The sequence below is a fragment of the Amphiura filiformis genome, chromosome 20 (assembly GCF_039555335.1).
Source record: "Amphiura filiformis chromosome 20, Afil_fr2py, whole genome shotgun sequence".
Lineage (NCBI taxonomy): Eukaryota > Metazoa > Echinodermata > Ophiuroidea > Amphilepidida > Amphiuridae > Amphiura > Amphiura filiformis.
This window is the reverse complement of record NC_092647.1, coordinates 37,612,546-37,634,848: the sequence shown is the minus strand read 5'-3', so window position 1 is coordinate 37,634,848 and position 22,303 is coordinate 37,612,546. Positions and strand designations below refer to the sequence as shown.

At 37.2% G+C, this 22,303-nt stretch overlaps 1 protein-coding gene across 2 annotated transcripts in view; it reads left to right on the top strand.

The window, feature by feature from the left end:
* Positions 1 to 22,303, top strand: part of LOC140142803 (protogenin B-like) — a 168,056-nt gene that overhangs the window by 105,516 nt on the left and 40,237 nt on the right. For both annotated transcript variants that reach the window (XM_072164808.1, XM_072164807.1), the window contains exons 5-6: positions 1,654 to 1,809; positions 14,906 to 15,184. In XM_072164808.1, the coding sequence (XP_072020909.1) occupies positions 1,654 to 1,809; positions 14,906 to 15,184 (435 nt within the window). The remainder of the gene's footprint in view (positions 1 to 1,653; positions 1,810 to 14,905; positions 15,185 to 22,303) is intronic.

Here is a 22,303-nt window from a genome sequence, read left to right as displayed (position 1 = left end):
AAAAATAAATCAGAATAAAGTTGGTAAGAAAGAAATGTGTACTCTCCCAGTTGTTTGATGGCATGTAAAACTATAGTTATTTTTAAGTAAAGTTGAACAATGATGGCGCTATTTATCTTAAATCTTGTTTGCATTTTTACAAGGGGTATACACTTGTAAAATGGTATTAAAACATCAGAAAAAAGACAAACAAATGGCAAGGAAATTTTCAAAAAAAGTTTTATCTTGAAATGTAATGAATAACTCATATTATTTGGCTAATTTAAATTGGAAATATATGTAGATAGCACCCTCAATCTGTACACAAATGACAGTTTAGATAATAAAAATAGAACCAAAAAGCAGAAAAAGATGAATAATTTGATATATAATGATATCTATGTTAAAAATAGCTTTAAAATATACTGTGTTCTACTGTTCTATCAGTGTGATAGATGTTGGTATTGTTCAGGTCTAGAATTGAACATTATATAATGTTTTGTTAGAAACATTATATAATGTTGTTAGAAACATTATATAATGATCACATCAAACAACCTCGCTGAACCCTTACATATCATCTTCACACATATTATGTTACAACATGCTGTCAACATTATACTGCAGGCCATTAAACTTGTTATAAACTGCAAGCAAAATTAGTCACTTTTGTTACCAAAATTGCTTTTGAGATATCGCCTACAAATTACAATTGGCAAAAGTTCGTCGGATCGTGAGATCCTCAAATAGTTGCACACTCAAACGCGAAGTGGCCACTGGCCAGTGAAGCAAAAACTCTTTCCTCCAAGGGTATTACCAGACTCACTATTCCTAATACCAGTGATCTGAGGTTACCATTGTTTCTTTGTGTATGGTCCACGCCTCTGGAATTCACTACCCAGTTCCATCAGACAGGCCCGATCACTTCAGGTCTTTAAACATTTTCTTTTTCTTTGTTAAGCTCTAGAAATGTCTATATGTTTACATGCAATCGTGGAAAACTGGTTAAGGTCTTTGCCTTTAGTGTGAGAGATTCCGGGTTCAATTCCCCGCAGGACAAAAACAATCTCCGCTCTCCCTGTGGTTCATCTGGTAATGGCGGGGCAGATGATCTGCGATAAAAGACCTCGTTACAGTCAGTTCTGATCAGGGTAGCGCCCGATTGTTGGCTACACTTGCCTGTCCTGTAAAAATACCCCGACCAGCTATCTGCAGCGACCACCTTCACCAGGTCACTTGTGCCTGGCTGAAGTTTTGTCAGCGTTATCTCATAGATTTCAGCTGCTAATGCCTAGATATGCTCGACATAAATAACAAAAAACAAAAAAACAACAACAAATGTTGGGTCCATAGGGCCTTAGCCACTGCTGTTTAATGTAACTTATTTGTTTGTTGGTTTGTTTTTGCTTAACCCCTGAGCACTACCTGCCGATCTAACATTGCCTCTGATTGGTCAATTACATGATATCTTCATTTTAATCACCAATCAGAATGGAGCTTTTGCAAATAATTCACCCCAGTTTTTTGTGTGGTGAAATTATTCTAACAATGTTGCTGATTGGTCCAATTGATAATGAAAACTTCTTTTTGGCCAATCGGCAGGTAGTTCTCATAGGGTTAAGAACATAATAATGGTTTCTGTTAATTTGAATACTTGTTTTCTCTTCTCTGCAGATGGATTATCAATACCTCAAGACCGTAGTAAGAAAGTAGGATTCAGTAATTTGATGTTATCGGAACTACAAGGCTCTGATAGTGGAGTATATGTGTGTACAGTCAGAAGCAGCTCATCAGTAATGCAACAAGCTCAAGCTCTTCTTAATGTCACAGGTATTTCATATTTGCCATTTCCCAATGTAAAAATGCAGTATCTAAAAGTCCTCACAAAAAGTTACTCAGTCAAAAAGCCTATGACCTATTAAGCCTATTTGGTATTTGAAAGATCAGGAGCAAGGAAATTTAATTACATCAATTTTGACAGCTCATTTGTTACAATGGACTAAGCATTGTGGTCTCAGTGTTAGTTTGAAGGTGACCATTTTTGTAGTAAATTTTATTGGTTTTAATTCAACGCAATGATAATGGCGGGTTTTACATGTCACAATGCTTGCATTTTATAAACCACTGATCACTGTAAAATGTGTTAATGCAACTTTTAAATTCAGGAGTTTTCTTTAAAAACACTACTGTGTTGGTAACATTGATCAAAATTGGGTCAAATGGGGTATCAAAATGTGCGTAATATCCGTTTTCTACATAAAAATATTGTGAATATGATTAACAGTTTTGAAACTATAGGCATTATTTTTAACGGCCGAGTTATTTTTTGTGAGGACTTTTTATTACAGATACTGACTTTTGAGCTTTTTTGATTTTGGAGGCCGTTAGAGTTTCTGGCAGAGAAGAACGGCAGTTGTTTACGTGTTGAGAGCGTGCACAGCGTAAACACTGAAGTGGGGTTCTGATTGGCTGATTCAATCGTCTGACAATCATAACAGCAGACCGATAATCTGATTTGCCGATTAAGCATCAAAACATTGGTCGGGGCAGATCGGCGCTCTTGAATGGAACACAAAGCTCCGCGTATGCAATCTGAGCAAGGGACAGCCGTTCTTCTCTAAAAGTGTAGATGTATAATCGACCTGCTCACAAAATGTGACACGATCTGATCCACTCATCCAAAGTTTGAAATATTGAAAATTGAGTTCTTACCGTCACTAACTTGCTCATCAGTACCCAAGCTTACCAATGTTGAAGTCCCCAAGTCTGGTTTCGAAGTTATGTTCATGTTTTTTGTTCTTTATTGTTGCTGATATCTCGATAAATGTCTTCTTTGGTCTGATTGGATTAGGTCATGTCACATAATATTGACTGCTCAGCGGCAGAAGTGTGTAAGTGCAATAGCTGCCGTGTAAACATTTGGCAATTTATACAGAATATTGTGTTAATCTACAGCTATTGCACTTACCCACTTCTGGCACTGAGCAGTCGATATGTTCTCATATTTACTCAATTAAGCAGTCAAGTTTAACTCAATCAGTAAGGCATCATAGTCTGGTGCATTGATGGTGGGGGTTCGAGTCCCAGCACTGATGCATTGATGGTGGGGGTTCGAGTCCCAGCACAGTCTCTCTTTCTTCTTCTTGAAACTAACTTCTTATTGCCTCGGTTACCTGCACAAGAGCTCAAGGAGCTGACCCTAGCTGCAATAGTGTATTGTGGTATGTATAGAGTGTGTGTTTCTTAGCTGCAACTCACTGATTGTTGCTAAATGGTTTATGATGTGCCTTGGGCGACAGTGGTCAGCGAATTCCTGTACAGAGGCTTGTGGGTTTAAGCCTGCACATAGTGTACAATATCATCTGAGCTTTAAAAAAATGAAGCAAGCAGATTCTGCATGTTAACATGGGAAGACATGTTGGTGTAAAAAATATGTGTAGGTCTTGGAATTTGGGATTAGTTTCCAAGCTTGTAGGGAAAATGAACCTACTGGAAGGTATAGCTCATATTCATAGCTTGAGCCACATGTGTTTTCATTTTGGATTGGGAAGTGATGTGCAGCATGGATTCTGAAAACATACCTCACAAATACACCGAATTTGATGAAAAAGAGACACCAAAAAATATACTCATTTTTTGTTATATCTGTTCTAAATTACCGTAAATTCTCTTCCGGAAAATTTAAGAAAAATTCAAAAAACACAAAAACAACAAAATGGGAAAATTTGTACTTTTCCTGATTTTTTGAGACAATTTGGAAATAAATTACATCTTTAAATCAGTTTTCTGAATTTTGTGACCCAAATATATACTACAAAGCCTGAAAACGCACCCACTTCAGCTGCGCACCTCCCACCCACCTCTCTATTAAGAAAGGTGTCCGGTTGTCACTTGAAGTCCTAGAAAGTGTGCCTGTTATCGACTAGTACTACTGTTGGGGCTTTGTTGTTTTAGTTTACTATCCAGAGAGGTTGTGTCAGCAGAGGCCCCCTCTCACTTCGTGCTAGGCGCTCGCTAAGTATGTGAGGGTCACCGACTGTGGGTAGTTAACATTCTTTTGCAATGTCTCAAAAGGTCAAAGAAATAGTCGTAATTAATAAAAAAAATTGTCAATAGGTAGCGGCGACATACGTGTTAGGCACGTTTTTATCGTGCACGTGTGTGTGTTTTACACAACAGAATCTTGGAAAGTACTTTTATTGAAAAGAATTGCCTGTCAAACACAACCCCTTGCTGAATTAAGCCCTCCATTAAAAGCCTGTAAATAGCAAGAAGCAGGAAGTATAAATTGGACTTAAGTGACCTGGGCTTGTGATGTTAGCAATATATACATTAAGAGAACTATTTCCCAGAAAATCATCTTTTAGTTTCAAAATTGTCTCTTGTGTAAGCAATTCCATGCTGAATAAAGTTGCTCTAACCATATTCTGAAAATAGAAACAGTTGACAGGCAGAAATCTTGACTAACTTTAGGGCTCATATTGAAATTCCCTTACACAGGAAGGTGTGCGCCATCCTGCAGCTTTCCTGTGCTAGCCTTCTTTTGTTAAAATCCTGTATGATTATAACACTGCAATTAGCCACTTAAATTAGGAGCACCCTTTCCTGGGTTGTGCGATGAGCTGATTAGTTCAATTAGTTCAACAATCAATAAAATTGCCAGTCTTTGATAAACTTTTATTATAATCCTTGTCACCAGACCACTTCAAATCACTGATGCATATAATCCATCCGTTTTATGACCAAGCTTTCCTGAGGTGGGTGCTTAGCGAGGGGAATCCTGCCTTCTTTCTGTGTGAAAGCGTGGTAGGGTATTTCAATATGAGCCCTTAGTGACTGAGGTTGCAAAGTATATGCATACAAATTCACAGTTAACCAGTGTTGTAAAGAGTTGCCTAAAGTTCTGGTTGAGTCGAGTCATTTGGTTAAATTTTTTAGCTGGAGTCGTGTCGAGTCGCTGTACAAATTGAACGAAGTCAAGTCACCGAATATCATTTGAATCAGTTGCCGCATTTTACCTCGAGTCACAAGTTGTTGTGACTTGTTGCAACTCTGCAGTTATACAAAAATTGCCTCTCATGAATTGGCAAGCTTGTGCTAAATAAAGTTGTTTCAACTTTTTCCTTGAAATAGAAGTGAGTAAGAGGCAAAAATTGTCAGGGGTTTGTGATAGGAATATTGAAGAGGAATACCATTTTGTCTCCTTTTAGTACCTTTCTTTTGATGAGACAAATATCTTCCACAGGTGGGAATAAAATGTTTCCAATTGAATTTAAGTTCGTATCTACATGTAAAGATGAGCTGTGATATGCCTTCGGATAAAAAAAAAAGTCTGTCGCTTTCTGTCTTCCACATTATGAACTTTGTGATATAAGTGAATTTGTGGGACAGTTTTGTCCGGACTTTAGGTATATTCATCTCAGGTTCTCCTGATGCATCAATGGGCAAGTAATGCATCAGTCCTGATGGAAATGTGCATTTATACATAGGCCTACATATTATCTAACGGTGCACATGATTGGTTTAGAGCTGGGCATAAACTTGGCTGCTTTAGTGTGATGATCGCGATATAGGAAAAAACATAGGAAAATCACATTTGTAAGAATGTTACATCTTATTCTGCTTGGATATAAACAGTCGATCTTGCCCTCAATTCTATCGATGAATCCCTAAAATAAAACTTGCTATAAGGAGCTGTGCAAAATATATAAGACCCCCTGTTTAAATTTCCAAACTGTTCTAAAAATTACTTGGGCACCCCCCTCTCGGTCTGCCAAATATTGCTTCCCTCCCTCTTTTTTGGGTCCCAATTTGCAAACCTACATGATCTGGATATATAATGTGAGTGCAGCGGTGTACCAATATTTTAATGAGGGGGGGGAAGCCAAATTTTTGTCCGAATTTGTCGATTTTTTTTCCCATTTTAGTTATTTTAATGACAATTTACTCTTACATTGTAGCTGTCCCCATTTTATCCCTGAAAATTTCTGGGGGGGGGGTAATATTCCCTGGCTCCCCCAGGCTATCCCACCACAAAAAATGCTCACCCCCCCCCCTAATTTTACCCTCCCCTGGGACTCATAATTATTGCACAGCCACGAAATGGAATATTTCTCATCAAATTCCTGACAATTCCTTGCTGTAATATTGAGTTCCATTCTATCACTTCAGGTAGCCTGTAAATGTCACAAAGAACATCTGTTTCGTTTCCTTCAATTTCAACTTTAAACCAAATTACAACCAATTTACACCGCACATGACTATTTTTATACAGAAAATAGCTCTTCTGTGTCCAGAGCACCTACATGTAAAATGGCAATGGCTGAAGAATATCAACAAACAAAATCAAGTCTTGCAGCTAGGTTTGTGTATTCAAGAGGCCAGTTTATATATTTACATGTATTAGCCTTTCAGTAGTTGGGGAGTATTGGGCTATGCCATTTAAAATCCACACTCCCCCTGTGGAAGATTTTGGAAATATCTTCCACAGGGGGAATATGAATTTCAAATGGAATGAACATATAGGCAGCTCCATTTGAATTTCATACACCCTCTGAGAAAGATTCCATCTGAAATCTTTCACTGAGGGAGGGTGAGTTTCAAATGGAGCTGCCTATATATGTTCATTCCATTTGAAATTCATACTCCCCTGTGGATGATATTTCCAAAATCTTCCACAGGGGTAGTGTGGATTTTAAATGGAATAACCCATTTCAGGAAGAAAAATGAGCGGTATTTGTTCAATGATATATTATTCAGGACGTGGCTTATGACTTTGAGTGTGTATAGTTTGGAAGCAAGCTTGGCAACATTATCATGGGCTATATATTACTTACTGGCACTGGGCATTGGATGACAACTTGAAGATATCCCATCATGCATTGTGCAAAAGTATGCTGTTTGATTTGAGCTACAAACTACAGATCTGATGTAAAGTCAGTTTGATTGTTTGTCTTTCAAGGCAACCTGTTTCTTGTTTCTTTCCAAATAAGAATAAGTCGACTATTCGTCAGCAATTATGGAGGTCCTCTGTATAGTACAATGTACTTGGGCATGTAGAATACAGTATTTAGGCCTACATTAATGTCAATGTGCCCAATCTTGCTTCTCACAGCAAAGATGATTACTTTTCTCTCTACACTGGCTTTCAGAAAAGAACAGCACTCTCTTGATCTGATCGATATGAGCGCCCAGTTAATGATCAACATACGCATGGTTTTGTGAGTGCTGCTCTGCCCCGACCAACGATTCAATGTGTAAATTGGATAATCAGATTACCGGTGTGTTGTTATGATTGTGTGGTGATACAAATTAGACAATCAGACCCCACTTCACTGTGTACACTCTCAAAACCTAAACAAGGGACGTTCTTCTCTGACAGCAAGTGTATTGAGTCTCGGATATATTTTTACTTTTTTCCCTATTTGATGATTAGCTTGCATACCACCCCCCCCCCCCAATCATGGGGTAAACAACCGATAGCATCCCATCTGGAATTTCTGATCACACTCTGCCCATTTTAACACAGTTATGATGATCAGCAACGCAGATTGTTTGAGTTCGTCATTTTAAATGCACTTAGTTTTGTTACCTTCACAGTGCAAAAAAATGTTTTTGTCTACAAGTACAAGCCACATCTACTATTGGAAACACCAAGGTTTTGGTGCTCGGCGCTCAACATGATAAATTCTCCTTAAATTATCAAAATTCTCGGGGAGGAAGGGAGGGAGGGGCAGCTGGCAGGAAGGGGGGGGGAAGGGGAGTAACTCAAACTGGTGGTGTGGATGCATGACCAGCATACTCTTTAATGATTTTGAAAGCAAAATTAAGCATAATAACTGTATTATCATAAACTAAAGAGACACAGACTATCCACAAACAGGTAAAGTCCCAGCATGTTAATGATGGCTGATTGTTCCTCGAAGTGCGATCCTTCTTTACACGAAGATACGCAATGCTCTATTCCATATACGCGAGGTCATGCAATGCTGGCGTGATTGTTACACACGCATGATCGAACGATGAATATGCAAGAATTCAGAGCATAAAAAAAGCACAAGGACTTTAGCTGTTTGTAGATAGTCTGTGTGATCAGCCCTCATGAATATGCGACAATTCACAGCATACAAAGCACAAGGACTTTGGCTGTTTGTGGATAGTCTTTAGTTTATGACTATTATATTTTTCAAGCAGCTTGATAAATAATCACAATGCATCATGGGATTGTTGTAAATCAGTTTCCAAATAAATTGTTGGCATGTGAAGCTCTTTACTTTGATTGTCAAAGGTCACCAAAAATGTGGCTATTGTTAACATGTGCACACTTATGGCGACATAATTTAGTGTCAATGCGTTGATTAATTTTACCTGACTTACTTTGGAGAAGTGAACCAACTGGGACTGTAAATAAACAAAAATAAATATAAAAAAAGGGACAGAATGTGAATTTAATGCTCTCAACTTCCACCTCTTCACTTGGGTAACTACTGTAAGCTTAAAGAAACTATTTCGAAGGTGTGTGGGTCGCTAGAAAATTGTGCAAATACTAACTTGACTTTGGAACTGTAAGCTAACTTTCTAAAAAGAACCACATTTTTGTTGGGTGGAAAACTTGAAACCATTCCAAGAAGTTGATATAGAGCCCTGTAATTTTTCAATGCCAGGTTGTTAAATTGCAATGACCCACAATGCAGCTTTAAACTATACAACAACACCGTGTGAAAAGTTCATTTTCATGCATGCTTATCATGCATGATAAATAAAAATATTGAAATAAAAATATGGGGTGTGGTTACATAGGGTGTTTTTGTTTGTTTGTTTGTTTTTGTTTTGTTTACTATCAATTTACAAATTCTCTATGCTTATCTTAGATCTTTGTTGATTTGTTTTTAGAAACTTATTATTTGATGGTATTCAACCTAAGGGGCTGTGCAATAATTATGGGGGGGCAAGCAATTTTTTGCCTTTTTAATAAAACGCTCTAAAAAGGCTTAGGAAAACAGTACGAAAACACTTAAATATGCAAATTTTCCTGCTCGCTGCGCTCGTAACATATACCTAGACCATTTAAGGTTTGCAAATTGGGATCCCAAAAATTTGGCATGTTCGGGGGGCAAAGAATATTTGGCGGTCCGAGAGAGGGGCAAGTGATTTTTGGCGAGCCGTTTGAAAATTTTACCGCCCGGGGTGCTCATAATTATTGCACAGCCCTAAATAGTGCCCAGGAGTTTCACAAAGTCATTTCAACATGCTACATATTATGTACTGGAGATAAACATCTGAAAAAAGGCAAAAGGACATTTTCCATACAAATCAATAAGTCATTCAAAATGGCAAAAGTGAAAATCTATCAACAAATTTTACAGCCAACTACTTGGTCATACTACACTTATTTTACCCAAATGCACTTGGTAATACTACACTTAAAGGGGAGAGAGGGGGAAGTGAGATCTTATATCACTTAACCCTAATGCTACCATGGGCTTCAAAATGCTACAGCACAAAATGACTGCAAGCCAAGTATCCCACATGATCAGATTGCGTGATCATCAGATTATACGCATGTAGGCACAAATAAATGTGGCTGCCCAAGGTACACAGTCGTGACGTGCTATACCCTGTTATGTGCTTAGCACCTGACTGGTCAGTGGTTCCACAACTTTTCTCTTCATCTTCCTTCCTTCCTTCCTTCCTTCCTTCCTTCCTTCCTTCCTTCCTTCCTTCCTTTCTTTCTTCCTTCCTTCCTTCCTTCCTTCCTTCCTTCCTTTCTTTCTTTCTTTCTGTCTTTCTTTCTTTCTTTCTTTCTTTCTTTTCTTTCTTTCTTTCTTTCTTTCTTTCTTTCTTTCCTTCCTTCCTTCCTTCCTTCCTTCCTTCCTTCCTTCCTTCCTTCCTTCCTTCCTTCCTTTCTTTCTTTCTTTCTTTATGTCATACACTGGTATGTTAGAATAGCAATAACATTGAAATCTGACATAGAGTAGTCGTATGCTGGATTGTCAGAAAAGAAACAATGCGCCCTCCTTATTATTACACACATCTGACATGCCACGTTCATATGTCAGCATGGAAGTGTAGCTTTTATTAAAAACGTGGCCATATATTATAAAATTATTTAGCGCAATATCTTATTAACCCTAACTCAATAAAATCTTGCATAATCTTACAAAGGAAATCACTGCGCATGCATGCATTGCATGTGTCAGGCATGACGCAATCAGCCTAAGTCATATATACCCAGGGAATCGCTGGCCGGGCCAGCCAAACCCCCGTAGCTACAAGTCAGTGATATTGTGCATGGGCGTGGCACCCGAGGGGTCCAAGGTTCAAATCCCGGGGGTGCCAAGTAAAAAATTTGTTCATCTTCTCTCCTTTTTCGTTCCTCCTTTCCTTTTTGATAGCCAAAAACCATGTTTAGCGTTAAGGGTTAATGAATTGCAATTTTTTCTCAAAACTTTGACAGATCGTTGAGTTTGGGTCAAAAATTCTTAATTTAAAATGATTTATTTGGTCATAAAAACATCATGTTAGAACAGCAACAAATTAATATTTGACGTCAAATATGGCGTAAGAATCGGCCCTTGGTAAATAAACAACTAATGCTTGTTTTCTGAAAGTCACAACAATCAGAGGAGAAGCACTTAAAAATTATATCTATTCAAGGACTTTATATTGACGGAAATTGGCAAGATACGTCATTTCTTGGAAGTTGCGCCCCCGAAAGTGTTTTATTTTAGCAACTAAATGAAAAGTGCTCTAGCTCCTTGTTTTGATGACCAGATAATATTTGACCAAAAACAGTATGTACAGTGACTTGACAAATTATGTCTCGTAATATTTAGGTAAACAAGAAACATGTTTACTTTGTATGATTAATTTCTGTGTGGAACTAATATTTGACATTAAAATCAAATAACAATATTAGGCTAAAAAATTGTTATAAAAACAAATGCGGAATGAGGTTTATTTTTGATTTTGATTTTTTTTAAAGATTTTTTAAAACTTTAAAAAAAAAGGGGGAAATAAAAAATGACTTTGCTGTTTCAGCTGACAGACATGGATGCACTAAGAAAAATGACGCAACTTTTTTAAGCCTTATTTAAATATCAAGCTAAAACTAGAGCGATAACCGCACCATAGCTGAACCATGTGGCTTCGGCAGTATATTGTGGTAGGCCTATACCACTGTCACCCGGAGTCTGTAATGGACATAATCTCGAAATGCTACCTTTGACCCCTTTATGACCCCTTAATGACCTTAAATGGATCTTAAAATGTTTTTAAAATGTTTAGAATGTGATAAGGATCATTGCATATAAATATCGGCTCAATTGGAACATTTTGAAAAACTTGACCTTTGACCCCTTTATGACCCCTTAATGACCTTAAATGAATTTTAAAATATTTTTTTAATGTTTAGAATGTCATAAGGATCCTTGCATTTAAATTTAAGCTCAATCAGAGCATTTTCGGTTAAAATGACCTTTTTTGACCCCTGTGACCCCTGGATGACCTCTGATTTATGTTTTCCTCTTTCATATGACACCACTCACGGGGTCATACCTTCGTGGCATTTAGAGATATGTCCATTTCAGACCAAATGGTTAGTGAATTAGTAAGCTAGTAACTTAGTAAGCTAGTAACCTAGTAACATTCACTCATATAGGCTGATACCATTTCATGGTTCAGCAAAAATCAAGTTCTCTAAACAACTTTGACTATCAATGGGCTATCGACAATGCAGAGAAACATGTGACTTGAAAATTGATGTTGTTGTTTAATAGAAGGTAGAAATGTGACAAGTATGCATGCATAAACCACAAATGATGGGATTGGTTAATGGTTCTTACAACAATCAAATCCTGTAAAAATTTGGTAATGCTTGCTATACCCCCCTGAAATATCATGTGTTAGCTGCTGGTTTTTTTTGGGGGGGGGAGTAAGAGCTGACACATACTGCCTTTCTGCTGTTGATAATATGGCCAGGTTTTGGAATCTCTGAATCTGTGACCTCTCACTGGTATTAATGAAGGAAAGACTTATATACGAAAGTGGAATGAAAAAGGAAAAGAAACGTGAGTTTGTTGCAAAAAAGAATTCAAATTTTTATCAAAAGTACAAATTAAATGCTGAAAGTGAGAAACAATAGGCTAGCCTATATAGAGATTCTAGCAGTTTTAAAGCCAAGCCCTAGAAATTCATGTGGCCTCCCCAGTGCAGGATATTTTAGCATCCTGACATCTTCCATCACAGCAGCTTTAGTTATACTTATAATTTTGTGAGGGTTTTATTTCTGCGAATACGGCTAGGTCGCGTAATTAACAACATGCAAATTGACATTTTCTCATTAACAACATTATTAAGATATGAATATCGAGAAAATACCAACACACACAAAGGTCCCATTGTCGGAAATTACAAAAAATTATGTACGCCAAAATAACCATTTCAAGTATTGAATTGCTATGACAAATACTATGGACGACAAATGGCCCCATTCCAGTGGCATAGTTCAATAACCCCAATTAAACAATCATAGTGCAAAATTTGACCTCAAGTTGCAGAATATGAGTTTTTGTACTCAAATTTTCAAAGGTTATTCAATTAATGTACATATGTATTGGGGTTAAAGAACTATGCCCCGGTAGATGCGCATGTTGTGGATCCTAAAGTGTGACCCCAACCTATTTCACTTGTCCATTGGATCCATCCCTCAATGAACAATGATAATGACAGGTTGTTACTGTGGGCAGTGTCTCTCATTACTCTCATAGTCCTGTTATTTATTTATCATGCATTTCAATGTGTTTATAGCAACCTATGTATGCTATAGTTTGTTCCATATGTAAATATGCAAGATTCGTAACACCGTACATGCATATTGTTGTCAGTGCTGCCATTCTACAGTCTATGGTACTCACAGGTGCTGCACTGGTCACATTATACTTTGTTCGGTGTGTAAATATGCAAGATTCTTAACACCTTAGATTGTAATTAATGCTGCACTTGTCACATTATACTTCGTTCGGTGTGTAAATATGCAAGATTCGTAATACCCTGGATTGTAGCCAGTGCTGCACTGATCACAGTATACTTTGTTTGGTGTGCAAATATGCAAGATTCGTAACACCCTAGATTGTAATTAGTGCTGCACTGGTCGTATATACTTAATTCGGTGTGAAAATATGCAAGATTCTTAACACCTTAGAATTTAGATTGTAATTAGTGCTGCACTGGTCACATATACTTTGTTCGGTGTGTAAATATGTAAGATTCGTAACACTTTAGATTGTAATTTAGTGCTGCACTGGTCATATACGTTGTTCAGTGTGTAAATATGCAAGATTCGTAACACCCTGGGTTGTAAATGATGCTACACTGGTCACATATACTTTGTAGAAAGAATGACCCCAGTTGTTAATTGGTTTTGTAGTTCAGTTCATACTCATATCAGGGACTAAGGAATTGGGCATACATGTATGCCCAACTCTGTCTAGATAAGGCACTTGATGAATCTTTTTCCAAACTGGTATGCATTGATTTCATGTCAAGGTTGACGATATTGCCTCTTCATGAGGCGACGCACCACTCCCCAAATTTGGGAAAGTATACAAATAGTCCCAAAATTTCAGAATTTGCGAGCGTAGCGAGCAAACAAATCAGTTTTTACGGTTTTTTGGTCAAAAAAGGTCAAAATTTTGGGAAGAAAGTCCACTTTTCTCAAAATTGCCCCCCCCCCCTGGAAAAAAGGGGACTTTTCAAAATCAGCACCCCAAATGAAATCCTTTGTGCGGGCCTGGATGCATTGTAAACTAAGGGGTAATTAGGGCATGAATCCGGTACCTGAAAAACACAATTTTTATTTTTTTAAATTTTTACAAAAAAGGAGAAGTTATAGACCTTAAAACCTTGAATATCGAATAATTTAGGTTAGGTCAAGGACGGGCAGGAACTCGGGTACCGGGAATTGGCGAGATCCTTATTGTAAACAAGTTCATATTGTAATTGTGTACTGTCAATCATAATGCGCATATTTTCAAAATGTCATAATTACACACATACTTGAATTCAAAACCTGTTGAATGTCTTATTATACTATGGCGTATATATCAAAACATTCATTATATTTCTGTTGGTGTTGTTGCTTTGTGATTCAATGAATTTGTGACTGACTGTATCAGTGAACTTAACCCTTACCTCGCTGAATCCTACCAAATTCCAAACATCCCATGTGATGCGATTGTGCAATGATCCAAGCAGATTTCCGGGTCAATGCTTGTGGCTTGCTATCCCGGGTCTACTGCTCCATATCTACGAGGTCTACACTTCTTCTTTCTTCCATGTGATTCCTCTTCCCTTGCTCACAAAAGCAGATAGGGTTGAGGCCTAACAGGCAGCAAGGGCGTTAGGCTTAATGAACCATTACACTGTACAATCACTCCTGACATGGAGGACATTCAACTGAAATAAGTGTATAGAGTGACTTTTTACATGAATTTGATTATTATTAGTAGTTTAGCAGCTGCTGTTTGTTGATCCGTAAAGATATAAAACTGTAAAAGTGACTTTTTAGGAGTTTTAAAACATAAGGAGTTTATGTAAAAATTACGATTCCCTCCAGGGCCGTAGCAAGCGGGGCGGCCGGGGATGCCATGGCCGCCCCACTTTTTGAGAAATTTGGTATGTTTTTCTTTAGGCGTATATCTTTATTTCAATTTGGGCATATATTTGTAATTTGGCCGCCCCACATTTTTCAACCTTGCTACGACCCAAGTAGTTATAGGAGAAAATTTGCATACTATATGAGATCACAGAATTTTCACACTGATGATATACCATGTTTCTTTGAGCTGTAGGGATCGGAACAATATTCAGTCTGTAATTTACCATATTTTTAATCACCATTTTGTTTCATCATTTTTTTGCACTGCAGAACCACCAGTATTTACAGTAAAACCTGAGGACCTCACAAGAAAGGAATCTGCCAAGCCTCGACTGCACTGCGCCGCTGAAGGCATCCCCACCCCAACGCTCACATGGCTACACAATGGCAGAGTGGTTAACTCTGATGAAGGCAGAACGGAGCGTCAGGACAACAACGATCTAGTGATTTGGAACATACGGGAGGAAGATCAGGGGTTCTATCAGTGTGTAGCAAGTAATGAGGCTGGCGAGGTACAGGCTAGTGCCCTGCTTACAGTGGAACTTCCAGGTAATTTGTTGCCTAAAGTGCAATCCGCAATCTGTGTGAATTTTGTAGCTAATCTATGCTTGGTTCAACTCATAATAGGCAAAAATTGTGTTTTGTTAGTGTGCGTGTCAGTAACGACCAAACTTGCACTCACATAACTTCACAAAATAGCATGCAGGTCATATCTTTAATAGGCATAGGGATTTGGCATGGGTGCTAAGCCTAACTGCGTGCACGCCATTCTATTTCAATCCACAATGTTTTGATACTTGCCTACTATGAGTTAAACAAAGTTATCAAGAGTTTTGATGTCTATGGGTTGAACAAAGTTTTCAAGATTTCTGACGTTAAAAGGTTGTCCAATCCAAGCACAAACTGGGTCATTCTGCTGATGAATGTTGTAGTATAAATAGCCAAAAATTTCAGGTGAGCAACTTTATTGTGTTATGAACAAAAGTTCAACCCTTCAAATGTCTTTTAATTGTACGGTCACACACAAACAAAAGTAAGTTGAAATGTGTCCAAAAATAGCACTCAGTGCGATTGTACCTTAATTCTCAACAACATGAAAATATTTATATCTTGGGAAGCAGTATATCAAATTTATGTGGCATGAAATTTTCACGATGGGGAAGAACTCACATTTTTGCAGCATGAAATTTTTGCAAATTAGTAGTTAATTCCTTTGATGCTGCCTATAGGAAGATTATATATTTTATAGCATGAAATTATCGCAAATTCTTGCCTGTCACAAAATTCAGGAAATTTACATGCACGTTTATCATGTCAAGAAAATGAAGAAAAAAGAGTTTAATTTTCCAATTGTGTCACTTTGCTTTGAGATGTTTTGTTTTATGACTACATCCACTATGGACCACAATGGCCTCATCCAAATGGCATTGTTCAATAACCTCAATTAAACAATCGTATTGCAAAATTTGACCTCAAGTTGCAGAGTATGAGTTTGTGTACCCAAATTTTCAAAGGTCATTCAATGAATGTGCAAATGTATTAGGGTTAAAGAACTGTGCCCTAATAGATGAGAATGTTTCGGATCCTAGTGTTAATTGCAAATGTTGCCAACTACAAACCACATCTATATCGCACTCATACTATTATTCCGTTCCTATGTGATGAAAAGCCGAAACCATACGACGCATTCTTCAAGTATTGGGTAATTTGACTGATTTATATCTTTGTTATCTCCCAAAACATTTCTGATATACAGCATGACATGAAATTGTCCAGATGTTACATTGAAGTATGTTTTGTAGATGCTTTTACCGGTGGAGCTTTCGATTGGCTGTTCCAGTTGAAATCGACATACCCCGTATGGAAGAAGTGACCTTAATTTGTCACACAGGGAGTGTTAATTTCAAAAGGGGTTACTTGAATGCGGGGACTCCATTTAAAATCTACACACCATACGTGTGACGTTAAGATCATGTCTTCCATAGGGTGTATGGATTTCAACTGGATTAGCCCATTATTCATGTTAACCTCAAAAGTTTGGCGACTTCTTGTGATGGGAAAGGTATTTGTGTGTAGAAATTAGGACAAATGCTGGAACTTGGCCCATTTAATCGTTGTAAATCTTAGGTTTCAGTAGCCAAATTAAGGGTATTAAGTTTTCATCCATCTCATCAGATGACTTCATCAAAAATGATCACACAATCGACTTTTCTAGAAATCAGATTTATAGCATTTTTAGTCATTTTTTACCAGACTGGAAAATGGACAAAACAGGGACATGTGAGGTATAAGATCAAGCATAACATAAAGAATTTGATCATATCAAGACCAGTACAAAACTTGCTGACCGTTTCATCAATCATCCATTGACTTCATCAGCAGTGTTGCTATTTTGAAGTGCTGTTTGATATTGATCCGGCAACCTTCAGTTGTGTCAATGTTCTTGTGCAGCATAGGATCGTATATGTGTGAAAGTTGGTAGGCCCCCTCATCTCTCTTTAGGAGCTTACCGCTGTTCCTCTGCGGCAAGCTCCTAAGGATTGATGATGCTCGAACACTGAAGGTTGCCGGATCAATATCACACAGCACTTCAAAACAGCAACACTGCTGATGAAGTCAACCGACGCGATGGTTGATGAAACGTCCAGAAACGTAAATTTTGTGCTGGTCCTGATTTGATGAAATTCTTGATGTTATGAATAAACTACTAACCTGATGATTTTATTCAAGGATATGTGTGGCAGTCAGTCCATCATCTAACTTGGTAACATTTATCACAAGATAATATGTTGTGACATGTGTACTGAACCACACTTAGAACTGTAGGTTTCAGAAAAACAAATAGAATGGACAAAAAAAGCAAAGTGAATGGCATTAGGTCATACCACATGCCCCAACAGTCAAACAAATATGGCTATGAAAATTAGATCAATATGGGGAAGAATACAGTTTGTCAGTTATGCTTCCTCAAAGTCAGAGATGACAGGCTCTTTGCAACACACAAGTTTCAAGATCAACTTTAAATCCAGGAACCTATATTGTAAACTTTTTTTGCACGTCCAATGGAATGACTACTTAAGAAACCCTGACTAAACACAAAATTCAGATATACTTTCACATACCGGGAAATTCAAAAGGCTTTACCCAAACTGAACACCGCCCTCCCTCTTGTGTCCGCCATTCTTCAAAAAGGCTTATGGTACATGTACCGTTGGAGTAGATATGAGAACAATGCCATCGTTCAAGCTTTATCTTGTAAAAAGATGCCCTGCGTGCTTTTATTGACGGATTCGAACTAGTGTTCCCAGCTGTAATGCAGTTGTTTCAACGAAGCTGTTGGGATCAAAAATGGGACATGATTTATATTTTCTTTGGAATTAACTTGTGTTTATGTTAGCATGGTTAGAGATATTGGTATGCTTCTATCGAATAAAGTTGAACATACGGCCATATGAGTGCAACAACGTCATATGCAGGGCCTATAGCGAGCTACACCTACATGCAGCTCACAGACAGTTTCAAAATGAGTACCTTCATTGGTACCAAAACAGCAGCATGTTGTCAAAACAGCAGCATAGCCAGCTTTTTAATGTGATTCAGCGAAGCCAAATTTTTGTCGTCATTTGTCAGTTTTTTTGTCCACTTTTTAGTCATTTTAATGACACTTCACTCTTTGCCATCTCCATTTTCATCCTTGTACATTTCTGGTGGTGGGACTTGCCCCCCACCAGCTATGCCACTGTGTCCAAATCCATCGCAGTAGTGTGGACAATTATACAGTTGGAAGTACGCTATATATGTATAGCATGTCAAAAGTTTTACCTTTGTAGGAAGTCAACTAATTCAGATATTTGCACCAAATTTAGTAAAGATATTTGCCATTTTATAAATACTAGCAAGAAAAATACAAACAATACTAGTTAATTTTAACAAAATGACCAACACAAGATTATAGATAACAAAACCCAAATAATATTACATTAAAAAATGCTTCAGTTGCTGGCAGATTGCCTTGTTTCGAACCAAGAGAATTGCATTGCTTATCATCTTACTTCAAAACATGTCAGAACTGTTGACATGCTCAAGCAACTTAATTGTTCAAATTTCATTCTTTTCCCAGAAACATACCAACATGCTCTTCTGTGGCTGTCCGGCTGAAGTGTACCGATGTGAAAACTTTCATTTTTTGGCACTGAATTTGATGATTTGATTGATTTATTGGTTCATACCTTATTTTATTCAGTATGTGCTGCTTTTGTGAACAATTGATTCGTTAACAGGGAAATGTAGATGAAATTCAACGAATGCAAATGAAGACAACATTTTTAACAACATACTCCATATTATGGTCTTGTTGAAAACGCTGATATGAAGACAGTGAAGTCAAGAAAGTTCACTTGGTTTAGAAAGTTCACTTGGAAGTTGAGTCACATTGGGTACTTGGGTGTTTTTTAATAGTATTTATTAATAGACCATATAAATATCATCCTCCCTCCATACAATTGATCTTCTAGCCCTATCTGGGGCAAGGTGGGATTACTAAGACTTGTTTTTGGTGTTTTGGTGGGATATGCTTCCCAAGCCTCAAAACCCTTCTCTGACAGTAATTTTGAACCTCTTTCTAAAGTTGGCCATTTTCCATATGTGACAGGATTAGTGGTAATTCAAGCATTTTAAACATGTTATGAAACTATTGTGAAGAATGAAGAGATCTAAATGCGTGTTGGGAATAGACAACAAAAGTAGTTTTTAAACGGTTAACAACACTCACTCTTTGAACCAATTATTTCAGAGAAATCATTCTCTGTCATCAGCGATTCAATGCCGTTAGTAATCCGATTAATCATCACCTAGTGTTTCTAGATGTTGACAATGTCCTTTTTGTCCTTTGTGATGGTGTTTTTAGTCAGTCAGTCAGTCTGCTATCAGGATTACACCGCTGATGACGCAGAATGGCTTCTCTGTGTGGTTCAAAAAGTGAGGGCTGTCGACCAGTTTTAAAAGTGTTTCTTGTAAAGAACTAAATAATGGGGTTGTATTACTATAGGGATACTGCTTATATGAAATACCTCCTTCCCAAAGCATGAGCCTGGACAGAGATATCCTACATCTACAGCTTCATTTACACACATTTTATTTTGCTCGAAACTTTGAGGCATCCCCCATCAGTAACTATTTAGTGAATGCAGTTTCAACGTAGCTTATTTAGCGAATGTGCTGGTGTACTATATTTTGGAATCATCCCCAGATTTGGCCCTCCCAAATATGAACTTTGTATTGAGTAAACTTTGGCTACACACAAGTGGTGATTTTTCATCTCACCACAAATTGTCTGTGATGACCCACTTAAAACAGGTAGTGTCAGATATGTTTATTTTCAAATTGTCACCCAAATGTCTATTATTAGTGGCAAAAACAATTTATATTGTGCAAAAGATATGTGGCAAAGATTATACAATATGAGTGAATCCAAGAAGATTTTAATGGCAAGCTATAGTATAAGAATGTGTTACTTTTAACATTATTTTCTTCTTTTCAAAAACAAGCTAAAAACCCATTGGGAAAAGGATGCATGACTCTTGAGTTATGACAATGCAATTCCAGGTGCACTATTTTTGGCCATTTTTCAAATCAATTTTCCGAATCATATGACATATTTTGCTCGATGGCATCACCAAGATCCTGCTGATGTGAATGATAAACTGTTGTTTTCGTCATATTTACATAATATGCTGTAAAGCAGATATTATCTGAGGTTATTGAACTTCAATTTAATGTTGTTTCAAAATTGCTACTGAAAAGTTGATTCCCTTGGTAGATAGATGGTTCTAATGCTAGGATTCACTATGAATCAAAATGGCTCATTTTAGGGGCAAATTACAATGACCTTTGTTCAACAAACATAGCTCACAAGTTGACCTCACGATTTAGAGTATGAGTTTTTGTACCCAACATATTAAGGGTCATTCTATAAATGTAGAAACATATCAGTGTTAAAGAACTGTGGCTGTAATGATGAGCATGTTTGATAAATATTATGGAAAAAAATGGTTGCATTGGTAGATGATTCTTCATGCTACATGTATGAGCCAAAATGGCAACATTCCAGCAGCAAATGACCTGCATTTGACAAGCATAGCTCACACTTTAACCCGAATTTTGTTGTGTGAGCTGAGGGGGGTACTCAGCTACTCACATCCAGTAATACGGGGATGTGCCACTCTAATGGGTCACTTTTTTGCAAGAAAAATCCCTAAACATGGGTCCCGATTTGAGAAATTACTTGTCAGATCAGCCATTTCTTAGATATGGGTTATTCTACAAAATCAGGGTGTCCACTTCCTATTCACTACATTATAAAAACCAGAATTTAAGGTGTCCAAATTGAAAACAGGGCGTCCAAATGACACCTGGACACCACTCTGGCTAATGCCTTGACTGGAATAGCCCATTATGAAAGATGTGCCTACACATCAAATTATATTATTGAACTTGTTACAAAAAATTCGTTTTGAAATATACATATGTCAAAAATTTTATTGCTCTTTTACAAGCATAATTGTGTTTATACTTACAGATTTGAAAATATACATTTGTGAGAATTATCATCAGCAGATATCATCAATGATAATGATTTATGAAATCAACTTGGCAAGGTGGTTGCAAGATTAAGCAATCATCAAAATGCATTTGCACAAGCATCCAAATAACGTGTTCTACTTGATAAATACACTTTTCATCCAAATAATGTGTTTCAGGCAGTAAAAAATTTAAATAATGGGTGATGCACAGATGAACCCTAAATGGCTGCCGAGGACATATTATTTGGCTGTAAAGGATAAGACAATAACCTTAATTTATTTCTATTTTTTCCTGCAAAAATAGTGTGATTTAAACAGAAAATATCACTTTCCCAAAAAATATGTAAAGTTGTTTACATCAAGGTAAAGTGTATCCTCTGTGCAAGAGACAGTGCATATCGCAGAAATTTTGTATGCGTAGTGTGCAGAATGTAATGTGCAGAATGTGTTACGGCGCTTGACCCATTATTACAGAGTAATGGACTTTCACATGATGTGTTTTAACAAAACAGAGAGCGCGATTCTGAATGATGGACAGTTGGGGTAGTAGAGTGTGAATTAATATCACAAGTGCTGGCTTGTTTAACAAAACAACATGACAAAATAATAACGACAACAACAACACAAAATATACACGTAATAATTATGTAGTAATATTTGGATTCAATGCAAGAACAAATCAAGCAGATGAGTGCATAGAAACTATTCAAGAAAATCACCCATGTTGAAATTATTTCTGTACAGTGTAATTTCATATTTACAATATAATATTTAATATCCAAATTGACCTATTATTGAACATAACAATTGATATTGCAAAAATATTGGTTTCTCTGTCTTTCATTACTTAACCCCATGAGAACTACCTGCTGATTGGCCAAAAAGAAGTTATCATTATCAATTGGACCAATCAGCAACGTTGTTAGAATAATTTCACCACACAAAAAAAATGAGGTGAATTATTTGCAAAGCTCCATTCTGATTGGTGATTAAAATGAAGATATCACATAATTAACCAATCAGAGGCAATGTTAGATCGACAGCAGGTAGTGCTCAGGAGGTTAATAATGAAAATATTCACATAAAC